A 19,294-nucleotide genomic window follows, 5' to 3' on the forward strand; every position below is an offset into this window, starting at 1 on the left:
ATTCCTTCTCCTCTAATAATTTATGTGCAAACCACCACAGTACAGTAGTACTGCACTGTGTGCATAATTAAAGAAATGCATTCTTTTAAATTGAAAAAGAAATGTACTATCTAAAAACAGGTAGAATATTTGATCTTCTGCACATGGATTTTGGCACCTTTTACTCTTACAAAAATAGAGAAGTGAAATTCAAAAATGATTAGCAGATGTTTGATGATGAAGCCAAATTAAAATACAGTCTAGGAATCTGCTTATACCTAAAGATATTCTAATGTTTATGTTAATAATGAGGACCCCATGTCGTAACACATTTCACATGCTTTACCCAAGTGCCTACAAGTATGCTACAATGTAATAAATCAATATATTTTCAAAAAATCGAGAACGTCATTCATTTACCCTTGGTGTTCATTTTACAAATATTGCATGCAGCCTATTGTATAATTATTATTTTTTTTTGCATAAGTCTGTGGAACACCAACTTCCATCAAGTAAAAAATTCAGTACACTTATATTTTTGTTAATTATACCCACCTAGTCATGAATCCCATTCCTTCGCTTACAATTGCTTGAGATTGTTGTAGCAGAACTCCTTCCTTTGGCTTTAGGATCTCTTCAATGACAGGGCTTACTCCAAGAATGAGCATAATACACCGATGGATGACAGAATTGCATGCAGACGTGTAGACATCTTGACACTCTGGAACATCAGTACTATCTCTTTGTTCTTGCTGGAGTGGAGGAGGTGGTTCACTATCTCTGGAACCCAATCCAGTTCCCGTCACAGTCACAATGTTCATTCGATCTCGATCCCAGCTGCGAGCTACTTCACGTGCTGATAGGAAACATTGAAAGATTTCTGTAACATGCAACACAAAAACAAGAACAAACACTGCTAGCATTAGCTTCACTGACATGACACAGAAATGAGTGAACAAATGGTAAATAGTTCATTAAATATGCTAAACTGGTCACACAAACACCAAAATATATTCTGAAATCAATGTATTAAAACATAATTAGGAAGAAAACTCGCATAAAAATGCAATTTGTGTTCATGTTAATTCTCAGCACTAAACACCTTGCACCTCTCAAAAATTCCCAAAGAAAGGTGGTACATCACTACATGTGGTAATGGCCACGCAGCAACAGAAATCAACCCCAGAGGTGTTGGGCAACAATTGTGAAACTCCTAGTCTGTAGTCTTCCCGCAGTAGAGAATGAAAACTCAACCATTAAGTTACAGGGGAGTACTGGTTGTTACACATTTGCAAGTCCCAAAAAAAAAAAACCTTCCTTCGATGATTAGAGAACTTTGGGGAACAGGGTCACCCACAAACGTGAGCAGCTATCTGGAGGTGGTATACAGAGGATTCCCTAAAGCTTCTCCTTATGTTTGGTCAGCTTGACTCATGATATTAGGAATAAAAGATGGTACTCATCAGAGCCAGTCCCAATGAGACAATGAAGTACAAGGAAAATATCTATTTGAGCCAGACACATGGCATTTCTCAAGCAGGATACCATTTCGTAACACCCCATCCTGAGAGTGACAGTTCTGGTAATAAGCCTCCCCTAAGAGATGCTCAGAACGTGAACATGGAACTGGTATGCATTATCAAGTAAAAAAGTAATAGCAGAAACTTGACTGCTTCTTTACAGGCAGGAACAAAAGAGACTCACACAGGCCTCCTGCACCAAGCACCAGAGCCAATGTCCAGAGGGACATTGGTTCCCACAGTAGAGCCCTGTGCAAACAGTGGGAAATTTCTGGTTGACTTCAAAATTGTGGTGCAAGCCTTGAAGACCATGGCTGTCGCCAGGAGATCAATCACTAATAGAAACCGAACAACAAGCATACAGAATTAGGATCAGAGAAATTCCCAGATAGAATCACAGGAAACGCCAGGAGAAATCAGGAGTGAGGAGGTGGCACCCTACCTGGGATGAGGGCTTGAACTAGAAGTGTAAATAACCCATTGGTAAGAGGGGTTTTCAGAACCGCTAATGGTGTAGGTTTTGTGGAGCAAACAAGGTTCAACACAAAGTGGAACCAAACACTCCCTTAGAAACGACGCCGAGCGGTAGGGCTGAGACTAAAGAGGAAGTTACAGATAACAGATACAGACACTGTTAAGCAATGGATTGGCCATATAGGAAAGTAGCAAATATATATGTACTCGTTAAAGAAACAATTACATTAAGCTCAGACCCATAATCAGGTCAGTAAAAGCAAAATACAAGTACACATTTGGGTTGACCACTACAGTTTATATTCAAGCCAGTTTAAACCAACACTGTTGCAATAGGTAAAGTGGGTGAAAAATAGATATTACTCAATATGCCATGTACCTTATAAGTTAACCAATGCAATATTTGGAATCCGGCCGCATCTTAAGAACAATGTTCAACAAGGTTCAAGATAAGTACCAAGGTTTTACATATTTTGGGCGAGTTTTCAGCGTTCACTCTAAGTTTCCTCATAGAGTTACATACAATAAAATAGTTAGCACTTTGTATAATGAGGCAACCCAGGTTGTCCCAAGACCAGAGCTGAGGTAGGGCAACAGCAAGCCATCCGACTTCCAGAAACGGAAGACTCCAGTGTTCAGGAACTTGGACTAGAATGATTTAGCAGGGGGCTGCACTGCCGACCAGAAAGATGTACTGGTAAGTAACTACCAGTAGAGGCAGCTAAACAATTGCAGGAAGCTAAGGAAGAGCCCAGCATGGGATTCCACCAGTAAAGGGGGCGCAGAGAGTAAGGAGAAAGACAGGGTCCAGCCTATTCCCAATATCCTATTGAGCAAATGTATGCAGGAAGATAAATTATAACCTGTAATTAGTATGTTAATCTCTTCATTAGACATTTCACATTATAAGAAGCAGTTTAATTACAATTCCTCATTAAGTCCTCTTGGATTTACTGTATTAGGTTTGCCTACCCATAATACTTCTATCTACAGGTAGTAATTTATCTGCTTAAATACAAATGTTCAATGAGATATTGAGAACTGTGATTTGAACTTATTCAAAGATCCCTTGGGTTTATTATTGGGCTTTCAGGTAGAAGGTGCCATTTTATTTAATTTGCTACAAATTATGAGAATATACTGTTAATACATCTTTGTTGTGTATTGTTAAGCACTAACATGTTCTGAACTCTAAGTGGAAATACGTGTTTGAGATTTATTTGATCCAACAAAATTTGATTTTTTTATTATATTCTAATTCAAAATACCTTGATAAGAGTTAGGCAGAATCCTGTGCAGTTCCCTTGGGGAAAACTGCAAGAAGATTAAGACTACAGGAGTAAGCAGTAAACCCAATTGGTAGCAGTCTGCACCACCCAGATTTACCTAGTAGCTGTGGCTGAGCAGTCACACTTCTCTCAAGAAGAGTAGGGCAGTATACAGAGGATACACAATAGGGCTAAAAACACAGTAGAGCAAGCAAACACTGACCAGAGCTTGGTATCAAAAGTAAATAATTATCTATTTAACACACACTTAAGGAAATACACTAGCACTATAAATCAAAGCAAGTTCAAACAATCAGAAAAGTATACACACCTCCCTTAAGGATTATTAGACAAGTCTAAGTCAAAACACCACTATTTGTAAAAACAGATGTGAGCGCGTAACTTAGATGGCACTCCAATAATTAAATTAGAGGGAGAGAAAAAGGCAGGTCATGAGAATAAAACAGTTCCCAACACTTTTCTAAGACCAAAACAAGTTAGTGAAGGCAGAGTCTACTGTAGAGCCAAAGTTCATAGGCCAGGCCCACTTTAAATGGAGCAAGGTGAAATGTGCCCAAGATCACACAGTTTAGAAATGCATTCAAGTCTTTGTGAAAATGTTCAGAAGAGGTTGGGGTGATTCAGAAGGTAAAGTTAGATGGTCTGGGGGCCAACCCAGTTGGAAAGCCAAGGATTTAAGGGTCACCTTTAGCAAACCGCAGAAAGGGAAGCCAGGTGGAACAGAGTACCTTTAAAGTTGAGGAAGCTCCAGCGGTGGCAGTTGTTCCTGGTAGCGGGTGCAGTTTGTGGTTTCGACGAGGGGAAGAGAAGATCTCGTCGAGGAGGAAACTTGGAAGTCGTACTGCCCAGGGAAGAGACCAGCCGTGGAGTTCGCTCGGTTAAAAGGTGCGTTCCTTTTATTTGCGGTCACAGTGGTGAAGCTTGGCTATCGAGCCGCCGGGGTGCTTGGCACTGGCGATACGACCAAGAGACGTCCTGGAAGGCGAATGGCGAACTGGTTGATCCCACCAGCTCAGAGGAAGAAGACTTTTAGCAGAAGATCTTCTCTTGTCGTCGGTAAAGTGTTGTCGTTGCAGCAGGGCTCCACCAGTGGTGTCGTCGTTGCAGATGGCTCAGCTTCTTCCCTCTTCGGATTTCTTAGGTCCTGTGGAGACTTCTGAAGTTCCAGACCCAAAAGCCCAGCTTTTATGCAGAAAAACCCCCATTCAACAGCCTAGCTATCACTCATACATGTTAAGTGGTGAGCCGCCCGGCTCACCACTGGGCCAATCAGAACAGAGTGCTACTTGAGTTGCTAAGGCAACACAGTCCAGGGTGCCAATTCCCCCACCCACACATCCTGTGGAACCCAGACAGAGTGGCACCAGTTGGAGGGCTTCTGTGGAGAAGCACGCCAAAAAGTGGAACAAAGGGCCCGACCTTGGTTGGAGTTACAGAGACGGACACAAACGCCATTTTAGAAAAGAGTTCTGGCGAAAAGAACCAACCGGTGATTTTATATTAAATAAATAAACCGGCGGTATCTTTTACATTGCACCAAAAAGTGGTGTGTTTAAAATAAATGGGAAAATCCCATAGGAAATATTCCAGTCCGGTCATGTTTTAATGCTTTATACTAATCTATTGGAGATATTTTAAGAAATGTGTTATAAAACTATTGTCGCGTCAGATAAGCCATGTTTCAACACAAACGGTGTGCCTTCCAAAAGGACAATGATATCCGTGCTGCAACGGTTAATCTATAAAACTACAAAACAAAGCAGGATTGTCTGGGCAGCCATTTTGCTGAAATGTACTGCACCAGGTTGTTACAGGTACGTGGATCGGAGATATTGGCCCAGTTGCAGACGAACACCTTTCCAAAGACGTAAATTGAAATGTATACTGATTAACATGGATAATTCTAAGTTCCAACGCCACAGTTAGCTTACGTGCTTACCTTTTGTTAACACACTTGTTTGCAGGGTGGATCGATGTAGGTACCCTGAAGCCCTTTGAAAGGTTAACACTTCTTTAAATGGGGGAAGAAAATACATCCAAAAATTGATTTAAAACCAGTTGATATCGTTTGGTGCCACAACTACCATTTAATACTAGGTATTGCTGTATTCTATTTTTAAATAGGTTAGTATCTTACCATGTTAGAAAATCCTTAAAAAATGATTTTACTTGCGTTTATTTATCAGAACCCAGATTAGGACGCGGAGAATCGTTTTGAATTTTAGATATATTACTGATGTTGACGTGAGCATATGTATGATCACTACCTAAGATTTTTAGAATAAAGTAAAAATGGTGTTTAAAAGTAAATACTAATTATCTTTAAAAATATGTACATTTTAGTGAAAGAGTTTGAGGTCCACTCCTGAAGAAGAGTCATTGACTTGAAACACATTGAAACATAATAGTGAACCACATTTGCTGCAAATTTACATGTGGAAATACACAAATTAATTGAATACATTAACAGTATAACAATATCATTAATGGATTATGATTGCGGAATGAGATGCAACACCAAAGTATTTATTATTTAACCTTTTTTCAGTTTAACATTGTGTTAATTTGATGAAAAATAATTGTATGTGATATACTGATTTCAACCATTACTAACTGAGAATTGTGGCGGGTTAGAAGAAAAATGTGGATACAACAGATGTCCACCAACTGGTGGATCTCTCCCGTCCCTTAGTATGTGTACAATGACTACAGATTTTCCAAGTAAAGTGCATTTTATATTGTTGATCAATAATTTATCACCTTTTTAACAAGCAAAAGCAGTATTTCACATTGCTCAATACTATAATACAAAAGTCATTCATCAGAATTCACTCAGAACTGTATATTTTCAAACATAAAGTAAAGTTCATTTATGTCAACCATCCATAACCAATTTCTTTTGTCTATATTGTTGTTAATTTTGAATGGGTAGCTCTATGCGTTTAGGGAATGCTTTCCCTTCTTCAGGAGCTATATCTTCCGTATTTGCAGTATTAATTCGTCATACTGTATTCTGTGTCTATAAAGATTTAGAAAGAAGCCATAGTCTATCTTTGTGTTCTATTTAAAAAATGGTTATTCTCATCTATTCTGGCATTTCCAACACATTTACCTGGATGATATGCCTGCTTGAAAACCCGTCGTGCGACATGTATTTTTTGATGCTTCTAGAAATAGCTACAAGAATTCCAAGAATCTATTGTATCCACTATGTAATAGGGTGTGCGAGGGACTGGAGAGATCCACCAGTTGGTGGACATCTGTTGTATCCACATAGGTCGAAACCGCCCAGTACCAGGGACGGTAATTCTCCCTTGCACCCCACTAACTTATATGAAAGGTTCTTAACTAGTACATTAACCTTGGGAGTGCTTCAGATTACTTTGCTGTCTAGGGTTAGAAGCCAAACACAGACACTCCGTGGGCATTTTGACCACGTGTTTATTAAAGAATAAAAAGAAGGTCCATCTTTTCCTACCGCTATGGGGTGTTCCCTACCTACTTTACTATGGTGCTTGTCAGTCATGAAGTGTTCAAAGGTATCAGTCTGTTGTCCTAAATTAATATAACTGGCCCTACCACTTTTAAAATCAACTAAGGCCAGGAGAATGATTCTCTTCAACTGGTGGCCCAGCTCTTGCAGTGTTCTTCCATTTCAGAGTTCTGCTCAACATACAATTCGTAAATAGTCTCTCGTTATCCTTTCTCTCCTCTTGTTTCTGGGGTTTTTCTTGCTCTTGAGACTCCCGCTCTTTCTTGGAGAACTCTGTGTTCTGGTATACCGTCTCTTTCTCTGGACCTTTCGTTGCCCAAATCGTTATATTTCATCCTTGCATAAAGTTTATCCTTAAGACCCCTCTGACCTTTAATACACAACTGTCTCTCTTATGTTCGACTGCTTGTTTCTTGTATGTGGGGCAATTTCCCCCTTTTCCAAAGGTCTCTGCACTTCCCTTTATTGCATTAAGTCAGTTCAAAAGTATCCACTTGCTTCCCACACTTTAATTATAGGTGCTGTGCCGAGTCTATAACGAGTCCCCTGTGGCTTCCCGGTATTACCGTTCAAACCATTACCTTCTGTGTTGTAGGGGACCATCACTGGGGCCTCAGAGTACAGGAAACCTTCTTTCTTCAGTTTGTTTCTGGCTTCGCTTTGCACGACGTCTGCTTCGTACGCATTCCAGTCTCCTCCTTGGCTTCTCGATGCCCTCTCCAGTATTAGATTCAGGAGTGGCTTTCTCCCTGAGGTGGTGTCGGCATAGTTGAGAGAGCGCCCTGCCCACCAAGTCTTCTCTGTGATAACACCACCACCGAGCTTTGAGGTCCAGCCTTCCCAGCTTTCTGCTACTCGCACATGCTGGGTTTCTAGCGTTCCAAGCTCCAGCTCAGAGCCATCCTGAATTTCTCTGGCTCCACGGTCTATGTCAGCTCTGCCTCCTCCAGGTGATTTACACATGGGGAGCTTCCCTGTCTCTCTCTACCTTCCACTCTCGTTCTCAGTCTCTTTGGTATGTCATTCCTTTTCAACCAACTCATCTCAACCAATTGGAGATTTTGATTTAAAGGGACAGTTTCACCTTCTCTTTGGCAATGGCATATGTTCACTATCTTAATTCCAAGCATGGAATGTATGATGTTTGGGTGTACTGGATGGTTCCATACAGGCCATCACATGGAGGTCATCATAGGAACAGGTGTCCTTGTCCCCTAAGTGGGAGGAGTCCACAGGGGTGTTGGGGGGAGGCACTCTCCCGGTGAGGTCCCACTTGCTTTGGCCCCTAGGCTTGGTGTTACGAAGCGGGCTCCCCTCGCTAGCCTCACAGGAGGCGGCCAATGGGGGGATAGGGCTCCCCTTTGGGCGAACATGACAAAGTCCCTTGATTCGTCATATTATTCAAATATTAAACTTTTTTTCTAGTAGTCCTTTGTTTGAACACATTATGTTACTAGTGCATGGGGCATGACCTTCGAATTACTCCAAGGCAATGTTTCTCATTATTGACTTTTACAACTGTACCAGTGGTTGTCCGTTTACCTGTGCAATCAATAGAAAGTTTAATTGTCTTAGTTAATATTTGCATATTTTGAAATATTTGTTGTGCTCTCATTAAGAAAAGAAAGTTGCAACATGTGTCTTAAGTCTTTCGACCTGCAGGAGTCTAAACTGAAACCAAAAATCTAAAACCCAACTGTCTACGTCCATCCCGATTCCAACACAACAAATATTCCATCTGAGATCTCCACTAGGCCTCTCTGCTTTCAGCTTGTGACTCAATGACTCTTCCATGTTTCAGACTTCATGAAACTCCTACGGGTTGTCAGTTTTATGACATTCAATCGTGGAATTTTCTCAGCTCCTCAGTTACTTAGGGCTCACAATAGGGCTCTCCTTAGACCTTAAGTTCCAGAGATCTCCCAACAAGCCTTCTCTGAACCTCAGGTCTCGGACTTCACAGCAGGTCCCTCCAGGACCCTGGCTTTCTTGGGTACCACAACAGGTCCCTCTTGGACTTAAGCTTTCTCAGGAGTCATAACAGCAGTAATGGGTATTTCTTCCCTCTCTTTAAGGTCCTTTCAAAGCAGTCAATATTGAGGCACCCATCTGCCATGAGTCGGGTCTCCCTGTTACCTTAAGAGCTGCTAGTGGATATCCTCAGGATTAGGCTTTCCACTTTCCTCACGGCTTGGGGAGTGCGGCTCTGCAGCGGTCAGCGATTGTGCTGCTCTGTTGCGGAGCCTGCTGCTATTCACGCAAGGTGTGCATGCCTTCCGTCGCTTGCTCCATATGAGATAAGCGCTTGGCAGTCTTTCTTCGTGGATCACGAACACTGCAAGTTTGCAAATTTCAGTGTTTTCAAAGCTACATGTCAATTGATATTGATATTTCATTTGTATTGCGCTCGTACACAAGTGTTTCAGAGTGCAACGAGGCAAGGGAGGGGGAACAAGGGAGATCAAAACAGCGATCTTACTAGGACCAGTGACATTGAGAACGTGCAAGTGCATGGGAGAGGGAAAGGGGAAAAGTGCATGGAAGGGGGAGAAGTGGAAAGTGCTGAGCAAGGAATACCGATAAATAAATAATAAGAAAGCAACTAACATTGGTAGTGCTGCCAGCAAGTGTCAAGTGCCAGGTATAAAGCAACAGACAGGGTGTCTGGTAAGTGCAGAAAACGGGAAAACACGGGGGGGGGGGGGGGGGGGGGAGCAGACTGTATGGTTACAGATACAGACACCAGTGCAAGGGATTGCCAGGAGACAATGTGAGTGGGTGGCAGGGTGAGCAGGTACCTGGGCCCGGACGTCAGAGGGTAGACCAGGTGCACAGTGCTGAGAGAGAGAGAGAGAGAGAGCATATCAGCAAGGGAGAGTAGGAGCGAAGGTAGAAGCAAAGAGGAAGATCTTGAGGTGCTTCCGGAACCGGAGATGGTTCTCCTAGTGGCAGGGAGGCTGTTCCAGAGGGGGGGTGTCCACTCATTTGGTCAAAAATAAATGGTCGAATGACCATTTGATCGAATCAAAATGGTCGAAAAAAAGGTTGTATTTATTTATTAGTTTTGGATGCGTAAAAAATATTTTTTAAGAAAAAAGGGGGTTGGGGGGAACCCCCCCATAAAATAAAAAAATTAAAAAAATACAAAAATTCGACCTTTTTTTCCGACCATTTTACTTCGATCAAATGGTCATTCGACCATTTGGTTTTCGACCAAATGACTGGTAACCTCCAGAGTGAGGCCCCAGCCAAAAACAGAGATCTAACCCCAGCTCGTATCTTTGAAAAAACGACCCTGCGGGAGTTCGAGGCAGAGCAGCGAAGAGCTTGAGAGCGAAGGTATTTACAGAGGCACAGCTGAAGGTATTTTGGACCCATGAAGCTTTGTGGACAATGTAAAGGGTTTTGAATTTAATCCTTGCAGCCACTGGGAGCCAGTGGAGAGATTTCAGGGCTGGAGAGATACAATCTCAGGGCTTGAGGCCAAGAACAAGTCTTGCAGTCCTGTTCAGAATAACTGCAAAGGGTGGAGAGTAGAAGCAGGTAGATTTAGAAAGAGGCTGTTACAGTAGTCCAACCTAGAGAGAACCAGGGCTCGAGAGACAGTGAGCTTCTGAGGGAAGGAGAGGAAAGGCAGAATACCTCTGAGGAATACTTTTTAGTGTCATCAGCATAGTACTACAAGTTGTAGCAGAAAATGCCAATGCGGTTGGCAAGAGTTGCTAGGTATTGGTTGAAGAGCCAGGGTGAGAATCTAGACCCCTGTAAACACCGCTGGAAGAAAGGGAGATAGATGAAAGGAAGGAACCAAGTTGGATCTGGGAGGGTCGATCATAGAGGAAAGATGTCAGCCAGGCCAGAGCCTGATCGGTGATGCCCAGGTTGTCACAGAGACGGTTGAGTAGGATGGTATGGTTGACTGTGGAAAAGGCAGAAGAGATCAAGAAGGATGCGGACAGAGGGGATGTTCGAGTCAAGGTTGGGGAGCAGCAGATCTTCACGTATGTTCAGGAGAGCAGTTTCCATGCTTCTGGTAGCTCTGAAGACAGATTGATGGTCATGAAGACAACCAACAGAATCAGAGTGAAGGTTAAGCTGCGAGATGGCCAGCTTTTCCAGGAGTTTGCCCAGAAAAGGAGTGATGGAGATTGGGTGATAGTTAGCTGTGCAAGAGGGGTCGGCTGTGTGTTTCTTGAGAAGGGGGTGCACAAGAGACTGTTTCAGAGAGGAGGGGAAGGCTCCTGAGGCGAAGGAGAAGGAGAAGTTGCAGAAATCAGCCAGGGCAGGAGCAAGGGTGTCAATGTGGTCCTTGATGGTTTTGGAAGAACAGGGAAGAACTTGTTTGGACAAGACTTTCATAGATCGGAATTGTCTAGAGACCTCGTCAGAGGAGAAAAGAGGAAAGGCCGAGAAAGAGTGGGGAGGGGTAGCTCTAGGAGGGCCAGAGTCGAAGGAAGGTGGGGGGAGGGAACGAGAGGGTGCAAAGGATATCCTGGGTTTTGTGAGAGGCAAAGGCTGTGCCAAGGGCGCGGGAAGCGACAGGTGAGGTAGAGACTGCAGCAGGGTTGGCCAGCCCCTTGCAGATTTTAAAGAGTTCGGCCGAGTTGTTAGCTGACGCAGAGACATGGGCTTGGATGTGGGTTCTCTGTGTAGACAGAAAGTCAGTATTGCCTTTGGAGCAGGCGACATGCCAGTTTGTCAGAGTATGAACAAGAAGCTCTTCATTTCCTCTCAGCCACCCTACACTTAGGTTTAAGTGTAGCTAGGTCAGAGTCATACCAAGAATTGCACTTGGCTTTGGGCTTTAAGCAGACCCTCCTGACAGGGGCAGGAGCATCAAGAGTGTCAGAAATAGAGTAGAGCATAGACATGGCTGTGTCAGGATGTGAATCAGCCAGAGGTAGGGGCGGGGGGAGAGGAGGTAGCAGCGAAAGCCTCAACTGAGACACGCTTCATGGGCCGGATGTCTGAGAAGGTAGGTGGCAGTGTTGGGGTAGGCTTGGCCTGGGGGGTTGAGGGGAGAGGAATTGCTCCAGTTCCTGGATTACAGGGATATTTTGCAAGGTTTCCTGGAAGTGGAGTCTTCTAAGCCACATCCTCTTTGGCATGGCTCCTGAGGGGATACAACTCTCTCCCTGGGGATATCAAACAAGCACGGCCCCCTCCTCATCCACCATTTGTCGGGCAAGTTAGCTAGTCTATTGCCTGGTGCTTGCTTCTCCCAAATAGGAGGATGTCGAATTCAGACAACTCACCCCCAATGTCTAGACCATCATGTCATATTTACTTAACAGCCTCCTTACCATCAGCAACTACCATCAAAAACCTATGGTCTTCAGGGGGCAGATGCCCCATTGACCATGCCCCATAGCATGCAGAGGTGCATGAGGCCTTATCTGTCCATAGATCCCAATCTACTGGAGGCAACTTTCTTTCTAGAGCATCAACTTTCATGCTTTTCTATATGGGCGTAAGTTTGGAAATGTGCCCACCATGTCCTCTGAAGAAGGGTCAAAATGGTATGCGGAAGGCGTTAGCCTATGCTTACTCCTAAAGTCCTTAGCAGCTGGAGCCAAAGTAGGTTTCTGCTATACTGAAAGTACAGTGTCAGACATGGCGGAGTTAAAGGAAAATAAGTACTCTATAAAGGGGCATATTCTAAAATGTCTGTTATGTCATGCTATCTTGGAAGCAGTAATCGCCACGTTTCATGGCTTTGGCAACTGATTACTGGAAAGGCGCACTAGATGGGCTGATCCGAATGGGGCAGCCTGCACAATGTTAAGCTTTCTGTCAAGGCTACTGGTGTGTCCCAAAGGTTGTAGGCCAGGTTTATAGGCCCTACATTCTGTTCCTGAAATTGTTCAGGGATGCCCAAAAGTTCTGTTTCATGCAGAAAAATCGAGGGCTAAATGTACCTGGTGTCACAATTTGATCATACCGTGCATGCCAGAGCTTGACCTCCAACCCAAAGGCGTTCCAAATACCCAAATGACACAGTACCAGGTTTTTCATCAGAGAATAGCGCTCTACCAGATACAAAGCTCTGGTGAGAGTTGCATCTCATTATTATTATTGCACAAACCTAGCTTGGGAGCAACAGAGGACTGTGCAGGCCATATAGCAAATGATTTGACTTGAGAACTTAACTCTTGCTCTTAGTGCAAAGGAAACCACTGACCGAGAGACCCTGACAAGTTCATGTAACAAATCTATGAAATGTGGCCCTTTTCTACAAAGGGTGTGGCCAAACAGGACTTCACTGGGAGTGACTCCTCCTTAGGGGAAGAAAACTCCCAAGGTACAGTGAGATCTCCCACAAAAACTGTACTCTCCGCCTATTTGGGAGCCAAGAAGTTGTACAGGTAATGATGCCTTGTTATCGGACACCACTGTTGAACGCTCAGCAGACTCAATAACATATAATCAACTATACGTTGTTGCAGAGACACCTATACAAATACTTAAGCCCTAACCTGGAGGAGGCGATTCAATGACACCAATCAAAATGGCAGGGGAGGAGATGCAGAGTGGCCGCTGCTGCATAGAACAAAGGCAGCCTGAAGGCAGGGCCACAGAAAGGACATGGAGAGTCTGTGAAACACCACCAAATTCAGGAAAGCCGTGGTGACTGCATTTCAGCCTGACAAGGCACTGAGAAGGCAGCTGAGACAGGAGGCATTAACACAGCAGCGGAGACGAACAGCGGCAATATCAGAATCACCAACCCTCCTTCACGGAAAGCACCATGAGAGAACAGGTACACGGGCCACACAAGAAGAAGCGGGCGGGCGGTCGAATGCTGCAGAGAAGCTGAAACCCTGAGTCATTCACCAGCAGTGAGCCAGTGAACAACCCCACCAAGGATCCAAGTGTCCAAAGAAATAAGAAAATGACTAAGAACACCGAAAGCCAAAAAAGCCATATTGAAAAGTCCCATATGGAGGAAGGGACGCAAACCTCGACAGAAATAGACAAGAGAAGCCCAGGGTTTAGAGAACCTGTGAATAGCCTGCACAAGGGCCAAGGTGTCCAGAGGGATAAGAGGACTGATACCAATGCTAAAGACCAAGCGAGCCATACAAGAGAAAGGAAAAGTGGAACTCCCCTGCTACCCTGGAGGTTAAAAAGCTTGAGCGAGCGAGGTGAGCCTTAAGATAAAGCATTGCTGGAAGTGGATCGGTAGAATATCCGACTGGATACAAGTATTGAAACCTTTGCTGAACTGAGCAATCCTCTGATCATTTGAAAACTAATTTTGAACTAAGTTATCCTTTTTGAGCCATTGAAAATCTTTCATGAACTGAGAGACTTTGCAAACAGAGAAACCGAGACAAACTTTTTGACTTTTGAACTTTCCGATTTCTTCTTTTGAAAGCCATTTGGTGGCCCAGGTCAGGAACCATGTTCTGGGATGAACATTTTATTCTGAGGATTGCCTGCAGGAGAAGAGGTCAGCTAGGAGGCGTTGAAGACCTCCAGTGTGAAAACACTTTCTCTCATTTTGTTTCCTTTTTCATCTTGTCATAGGGCAAGTTAGACAGATTAGGACGGAGGAGTGATTTTTTTGTTATACGACATTCTGACAAGCACCTTAGTTTTTAGTTGCTGGGAAGGGAACCCCCTTTTAGCAATAGGGAGAGTGAGGGGTTTCTTTTTAATTTAAATAAAGACAAGGTCAAGAACATGTCCTCTGGTCCGAGTCTACTTTTGATCCGTCACACTATTGGACAGCAATGTTGTTTTGGATCTAAGAACCTATTCTTATGAGTGTGATTAATGTCAGATGTTATCAGTAATTTCCCTATACAGTTTTATCACTAAATGAACAATTATTTACACTTTCAATATAGTGTCTTATATTCATGAATAAAAATCATCATTGCCTTTACTCAACAAGTATCATTAGGCATACAGAGAATAAAAACGCAAATACTACATATGATACATTACTCATCGTAATCGTACTTCTGATACTTGTATCTGCTTGGATTCATATGCTATGCATACCCCGACATCTCTGCAGAGTATTATATTTTTTGTTTTTGAAACTCGAAAAGATACGTCGACAGGGAGTGCCAGTAATACTATCCCTAGTGTGACATCTACTGTTCCCATGGTCCTTCACGCGTCATGGTCCCTCAGATTGTTTTGTTTCTGACATGAGGTAGCATGAACTGTAGCGCGAGTACAGATGTAAAAAACAGATTAGATAAAGCCAGAAAGCAACTATGCACGTCTACTCCACAGGGGAGGAAGGGGGGGCACATGGGAATCTAAGCAGTTACCAGCATCAGAAATATGATTACGGTGAATAATGTATCCCTTCTGAGGCTTGTGGATCTGCTTCGATCACATGCTTAGCATAGATCAGCGAGCAGTGTCGGGAGAAGGTGGTGAGTTGTGAGAAGGCACAGCAGCAACTAGATGTTTAGGCAATGCTTGTCGCACCTGTGAATCTGCTTTCAAAAGTGTGTCAATGCAGTAGTGCCGAGTAAAAGTACGTACAGAGCTCCATGTAGCTGCTTTGCAAATGGCATCCAGCGGGAAATTTGCAATTAAGGCCAAAGTAGCTCCTGTACCCCTGGCAGAGGGAATTCTTGGCGTTAAAGGCAGAATTTTGTTTGATAGAGTTGCAGAGCTGTATGCATTTCACGATCCAACTGGGGATGGCGTTTCTTGAAACGTGCTCACCTTCCCTGCCAGGTGATATGGAAACAAACAGTTGGTCTGTTTTTCGTAGCGGTTTTGTTTACATAGTAAAGAACCACCCTCCTTACATCTAGTGTATGGAGGTTTGAATGGTTTTGAAAGAAAGCAGGTAGTTCAATGGACAGGTTGACATGGAACTTGAAAATGAACTTAAGTGAAGAACCTAGGGTTTGTTCTTAGTACCAACTTGTCTTTGTGGATAACAAAGAAAGGGTCTTGCACTGACAAAGCTTGTAGTTCTTCTGGAGGTGATGGGCACCAGAAAAGCTGTTTTATATGTTGGGTGTTTAAGGCTGGATTTGTGCATAGGCTGAAAGGGGGGAGGGGGGCTATAAGCTTTGCAAGTACCACATTTAGATCCAACCCTGGAGGCGGGTTTGAAATGTGGGGGTAAAGCCTTTTTACTCCTTCCATAAATGCCTTAATGACAAGGACTTTCCACCAGGACACCTTCCTTTGAGAAGTGGTGTACGCGGATAGCGCCGCTAGGTGCACCTTGATGGAGTTGAACACTAGACCGGTGTCTAGTAAGTGGAGCATGTGATGAAGAATGTGTGATGGAGTACATTCGATGGGGTTTACATTATTTGACTGGCACCATAATACTAACTGTTTCATTTGTTAAAGTTAGAGTGTCTGGTGTTTTGTTTACATGCCTCTGAGGATTTCCATACACATTTGAAGTAGCTTTAAATTACCAAATTCTATGACTTCAGGAGCTAAGCTGTCAATTTTATAGATTGAGGATGTGGGTGTAACGGTATCACCCCCCGTATTGGGTGAGCATGTTGAAGGGGCACGGGAGTTTGATTGGATCGCACATCGCCAGTTTGCGCAAGTGCGGAAACCAAGGTTGTCTCTCCTACATAGGAGCAACCAGGATTATAGTTACTTGTTCCTGGTGCATTTTTTTCCACTATCCTGCTCAGTAGCGGTGCTGGGAGAAAAACATAAGCACATTTCCCTGACCAGCTCATCCACAGGGCATTCCCCTTGGATCTGGGATGTGGAAACCTGGATGCGAAGTGTGGGCATTGTGTGTTTAGGCTTGTGGCGAACAAGTCTAAGGGAGGATAGCCCCAGAGGGAAAATATATTGGCCCTCATTGCAAGTTTGGCAGTCCGGAAACAAAGGTGCCGGTAGAACCGTATCGGCACCGATTTCCAGACCAGCACATTATGACCAGCAATGGCGGAAACTCCATCCCCGCAAAGCGCCCCCCACGGTGCTACCACACCCAGTAGCAACATGAGCGCAAACAGTTGAACGACTCAATTACCGGCACAGCACAATACCAGGATCATTACGAGTACCATGGACACGGAAACACCAAATATGCCGGTAATGCCGTGAACACAGCGCCTGTAACAACGGCACCACGGACTAGGCATTAAACAGTGCCTGGTGAGCAGCAACAAGCCCCAGGTGTGCACAATTAGGCCGGTTGAACTTCATAGGCCACTGGGAGCCTACAAAAGGGCCACTCACACACCCAACCCACCTTCCAACACAACCATGCTGGCAGTCGGCCTAGCAGCAATTGGTATGGGGAACCTGCAAGTAGCAGTGTAGTTAGAAGCAGCACTGAGGCAGAGGAGGAGGCTGCGGCGTAGGAGCAGGAGGCAATTAAGGAACCCGGTGGCCATCCCAAACATCAATGTACAGCAGGTACCACCCCGCAGGCAGCCAGCAATACCCTGCATCAGGGCGTCGCCCTGGAACTGGACCCCAAGTCAAATACATACATTATACCAACTTGACAGGGCCACAATATTATGAATTGTCACCCTCATTGAAGAAGACATCAACAGCCTCATTAACATCTGGACTGCAATCACAGCCATGCTGATGGTAGTGTCTGTACTGCACTTTCTTGCCACTGGAACCCATCAGCACACTGTTGGGGAGCTTCACAGGCTGTCACACCCTGTTTCTCAAGGATACTCTTCCAGATACTCGATGCGCTGCTTCGCCATGTGTTAGACCGCATTTCCCTACCCCGAACCCCTGCACAGGTCAATACCAGAAAAGTGGCCTTCCATGCCCTTGGCGGCTTGCCGAATTGCAATGGGGCATTGAATTGTATGCATGTGGAGTTGACTGTCAGACATGCAATTGAGGCAGACGTGCAATGGAGGCGGTGTATCGTAATCCGAAGCAATTTCACTCACTCAATTTACAGATGGTCTGTGATGCCCAACAACTCATCACGCATTGCTGTGCACGTTTCCCGGGGTCCACTCACGACTAAATGGTATTGCGGAACTCCATTTTGCCAGGGTATATGGCACATTATGCGGGACAAAGGACATGGCTGTTGGGTGAGTAGTATATCAATGCATGACCTCTGTGTACTTGGGGGGGCATTGGACAACCACCATAGTCCACCCAGCTTACCGCTGCAACAGGCAAATGGCAGTATGACATGTCACAGGCATGCATACCCTGGATAATTGTAAAGACCCTAGCCATGGAGTGGCACACCATGCAATGCAAACATGTAGGAGCCAGTATATCCACCAGTGAATAAGTAGTAGCGAGAGCCATGTGCACGGTGGCTTCACATTGTGCTGTGTGCAGTAGTCCCTACAATCGTGTGGGATGTGTGCCTGATGCAGATCTTGCCAGCACCTCACAATACACGAGGCACCTACTACATCTGAAAAAACCATTGTGTAAATAGCAATGAATGAGACATGTCGTTGGCTACCAGCACACCACGAATGGATACATCAGACTAAAACAGTCCGTGTAGGAATGTGTGGCCCAAGTGTACAGGATAGAAATGTAATTCAGATTCATACGAGATGGCACATCTGTGGGTTGTACAGAGTACTGTGCTGATCTCATACAGAGTCTGTACATGCTATCATTAGCAACGGCTAACCACAGACATGTCTTCTTACTGTCACCCCCATGCAGGTGATGCCAGATATGCACTCACGCTAAGGCTCATGACCCCCCCCCCCATCCGACAGCCCAAAAAAAGGCATGAGGAGGCCTACAGCCAGGCACACATACGTACTTGGGGCATGATAGAGCGGACCTTTGGACTGCTGAAGGCCAGGTTCTGCTGCCTCAGCCGATCCGGCGGGGCATTGCAGTACAGACCCGTGAAGGTAGGCAAAATTGTGCTGGCATGTGCCATGCTGCACAATATGTGCATATGCAGGAACATTCCACTGCCCCCGGACATGGAGCCAGCAGATGAGGATGAAGAGGATGATGACGGGTAGCACTTGACATTTTTTTCTGATCAACTACAAATGCACATGGTGCACTTCACTATGTGACACTTACATTAAAAGATTAATACGCACACGGAAGAAGAATGTCCACTCGTAATTCACATTTGCAAACCAGTGTATTAAGAAATGAACAAATGGAACAGGTGCAATAAGAGGAAATGCCCACACGTGACCTCCCACCTCCCCACCGTAGCCAACCACCGCCCAGGCCCCAACTAGCTATCCCCACTATTGAACACCCCCACCTCCCCAACGTACCCACACATCGCCCAGGCCCAAAACACAATAGTATCATGGGTGACTTCAGTGTCTCACGGTGCACCCTATTTTTTGCCACGCTTGAGCCCACGATTGTCCCCTGGGGTTTGTCCAGACAGTCGCGTAGACCTCCTCCTGGGGCTGCCGGCCATAGAGCTTGAAGGAGTGGTGCTGGTGGTGGGCAAAGCAGGGTTTGGTGGGGGCAGGCGGCTCATAGTGGACTGCAGGGCCAGCGACATTGTCTCTGCAATATTTGATTGTACACTGTTGCCCTCTCTTACCCTTCTGGACACCACATGTTAAATGTTGCACAACGGGATA

General features: G+C 44.6%; 1 protein-coding gene across 10 annotated transcripts in view; it reads right to left on the reverse strand.

Moving 5' to 3' along the window:
• HERC1 (HECT and RLD domain containing E3 ubiquitin protein ligase family member 1) overlaps positions 1-19,294 on the reverse strand; it is a 3,379,312-nt gene that overhangs the window by 2,461,572 nt on the left and 898,446 nt on the right. For 8 of the 10 annotated variants that reach the window (XM_069624399.1, XM_069624396.1, XM_069624397.1 and 5 more), the window contains exon 23: positions 535-859. In XM_069624399.1, coding sequence (XP_069480500.1) covers positions 535-859 — 325 coding nt within the window. The remainder of the gene's footprint in view (positions 1-534; positions 860-19,294) is intronic. The other 2 variants (XM_069624403.1, XM_069624402.1) reach the window with 1 other exon arrangement.

This window comes from Ambystoma mexicanum, chromosome 11 (assembly GCF_040938575.1).
Source record: "Ambystoma mexicanum isolate Mex_15411 chromosome 11, UKY_AmexF1_1, whole genome shotgun sequence".
Classification (NCBI taxonomy): domain Eukaryota; kingdom Metazoa; phylum Chordata; class Amphibia; order Caudata; family Ambystomatidae; genus Ambystoma; species Ambystoma mexicanum.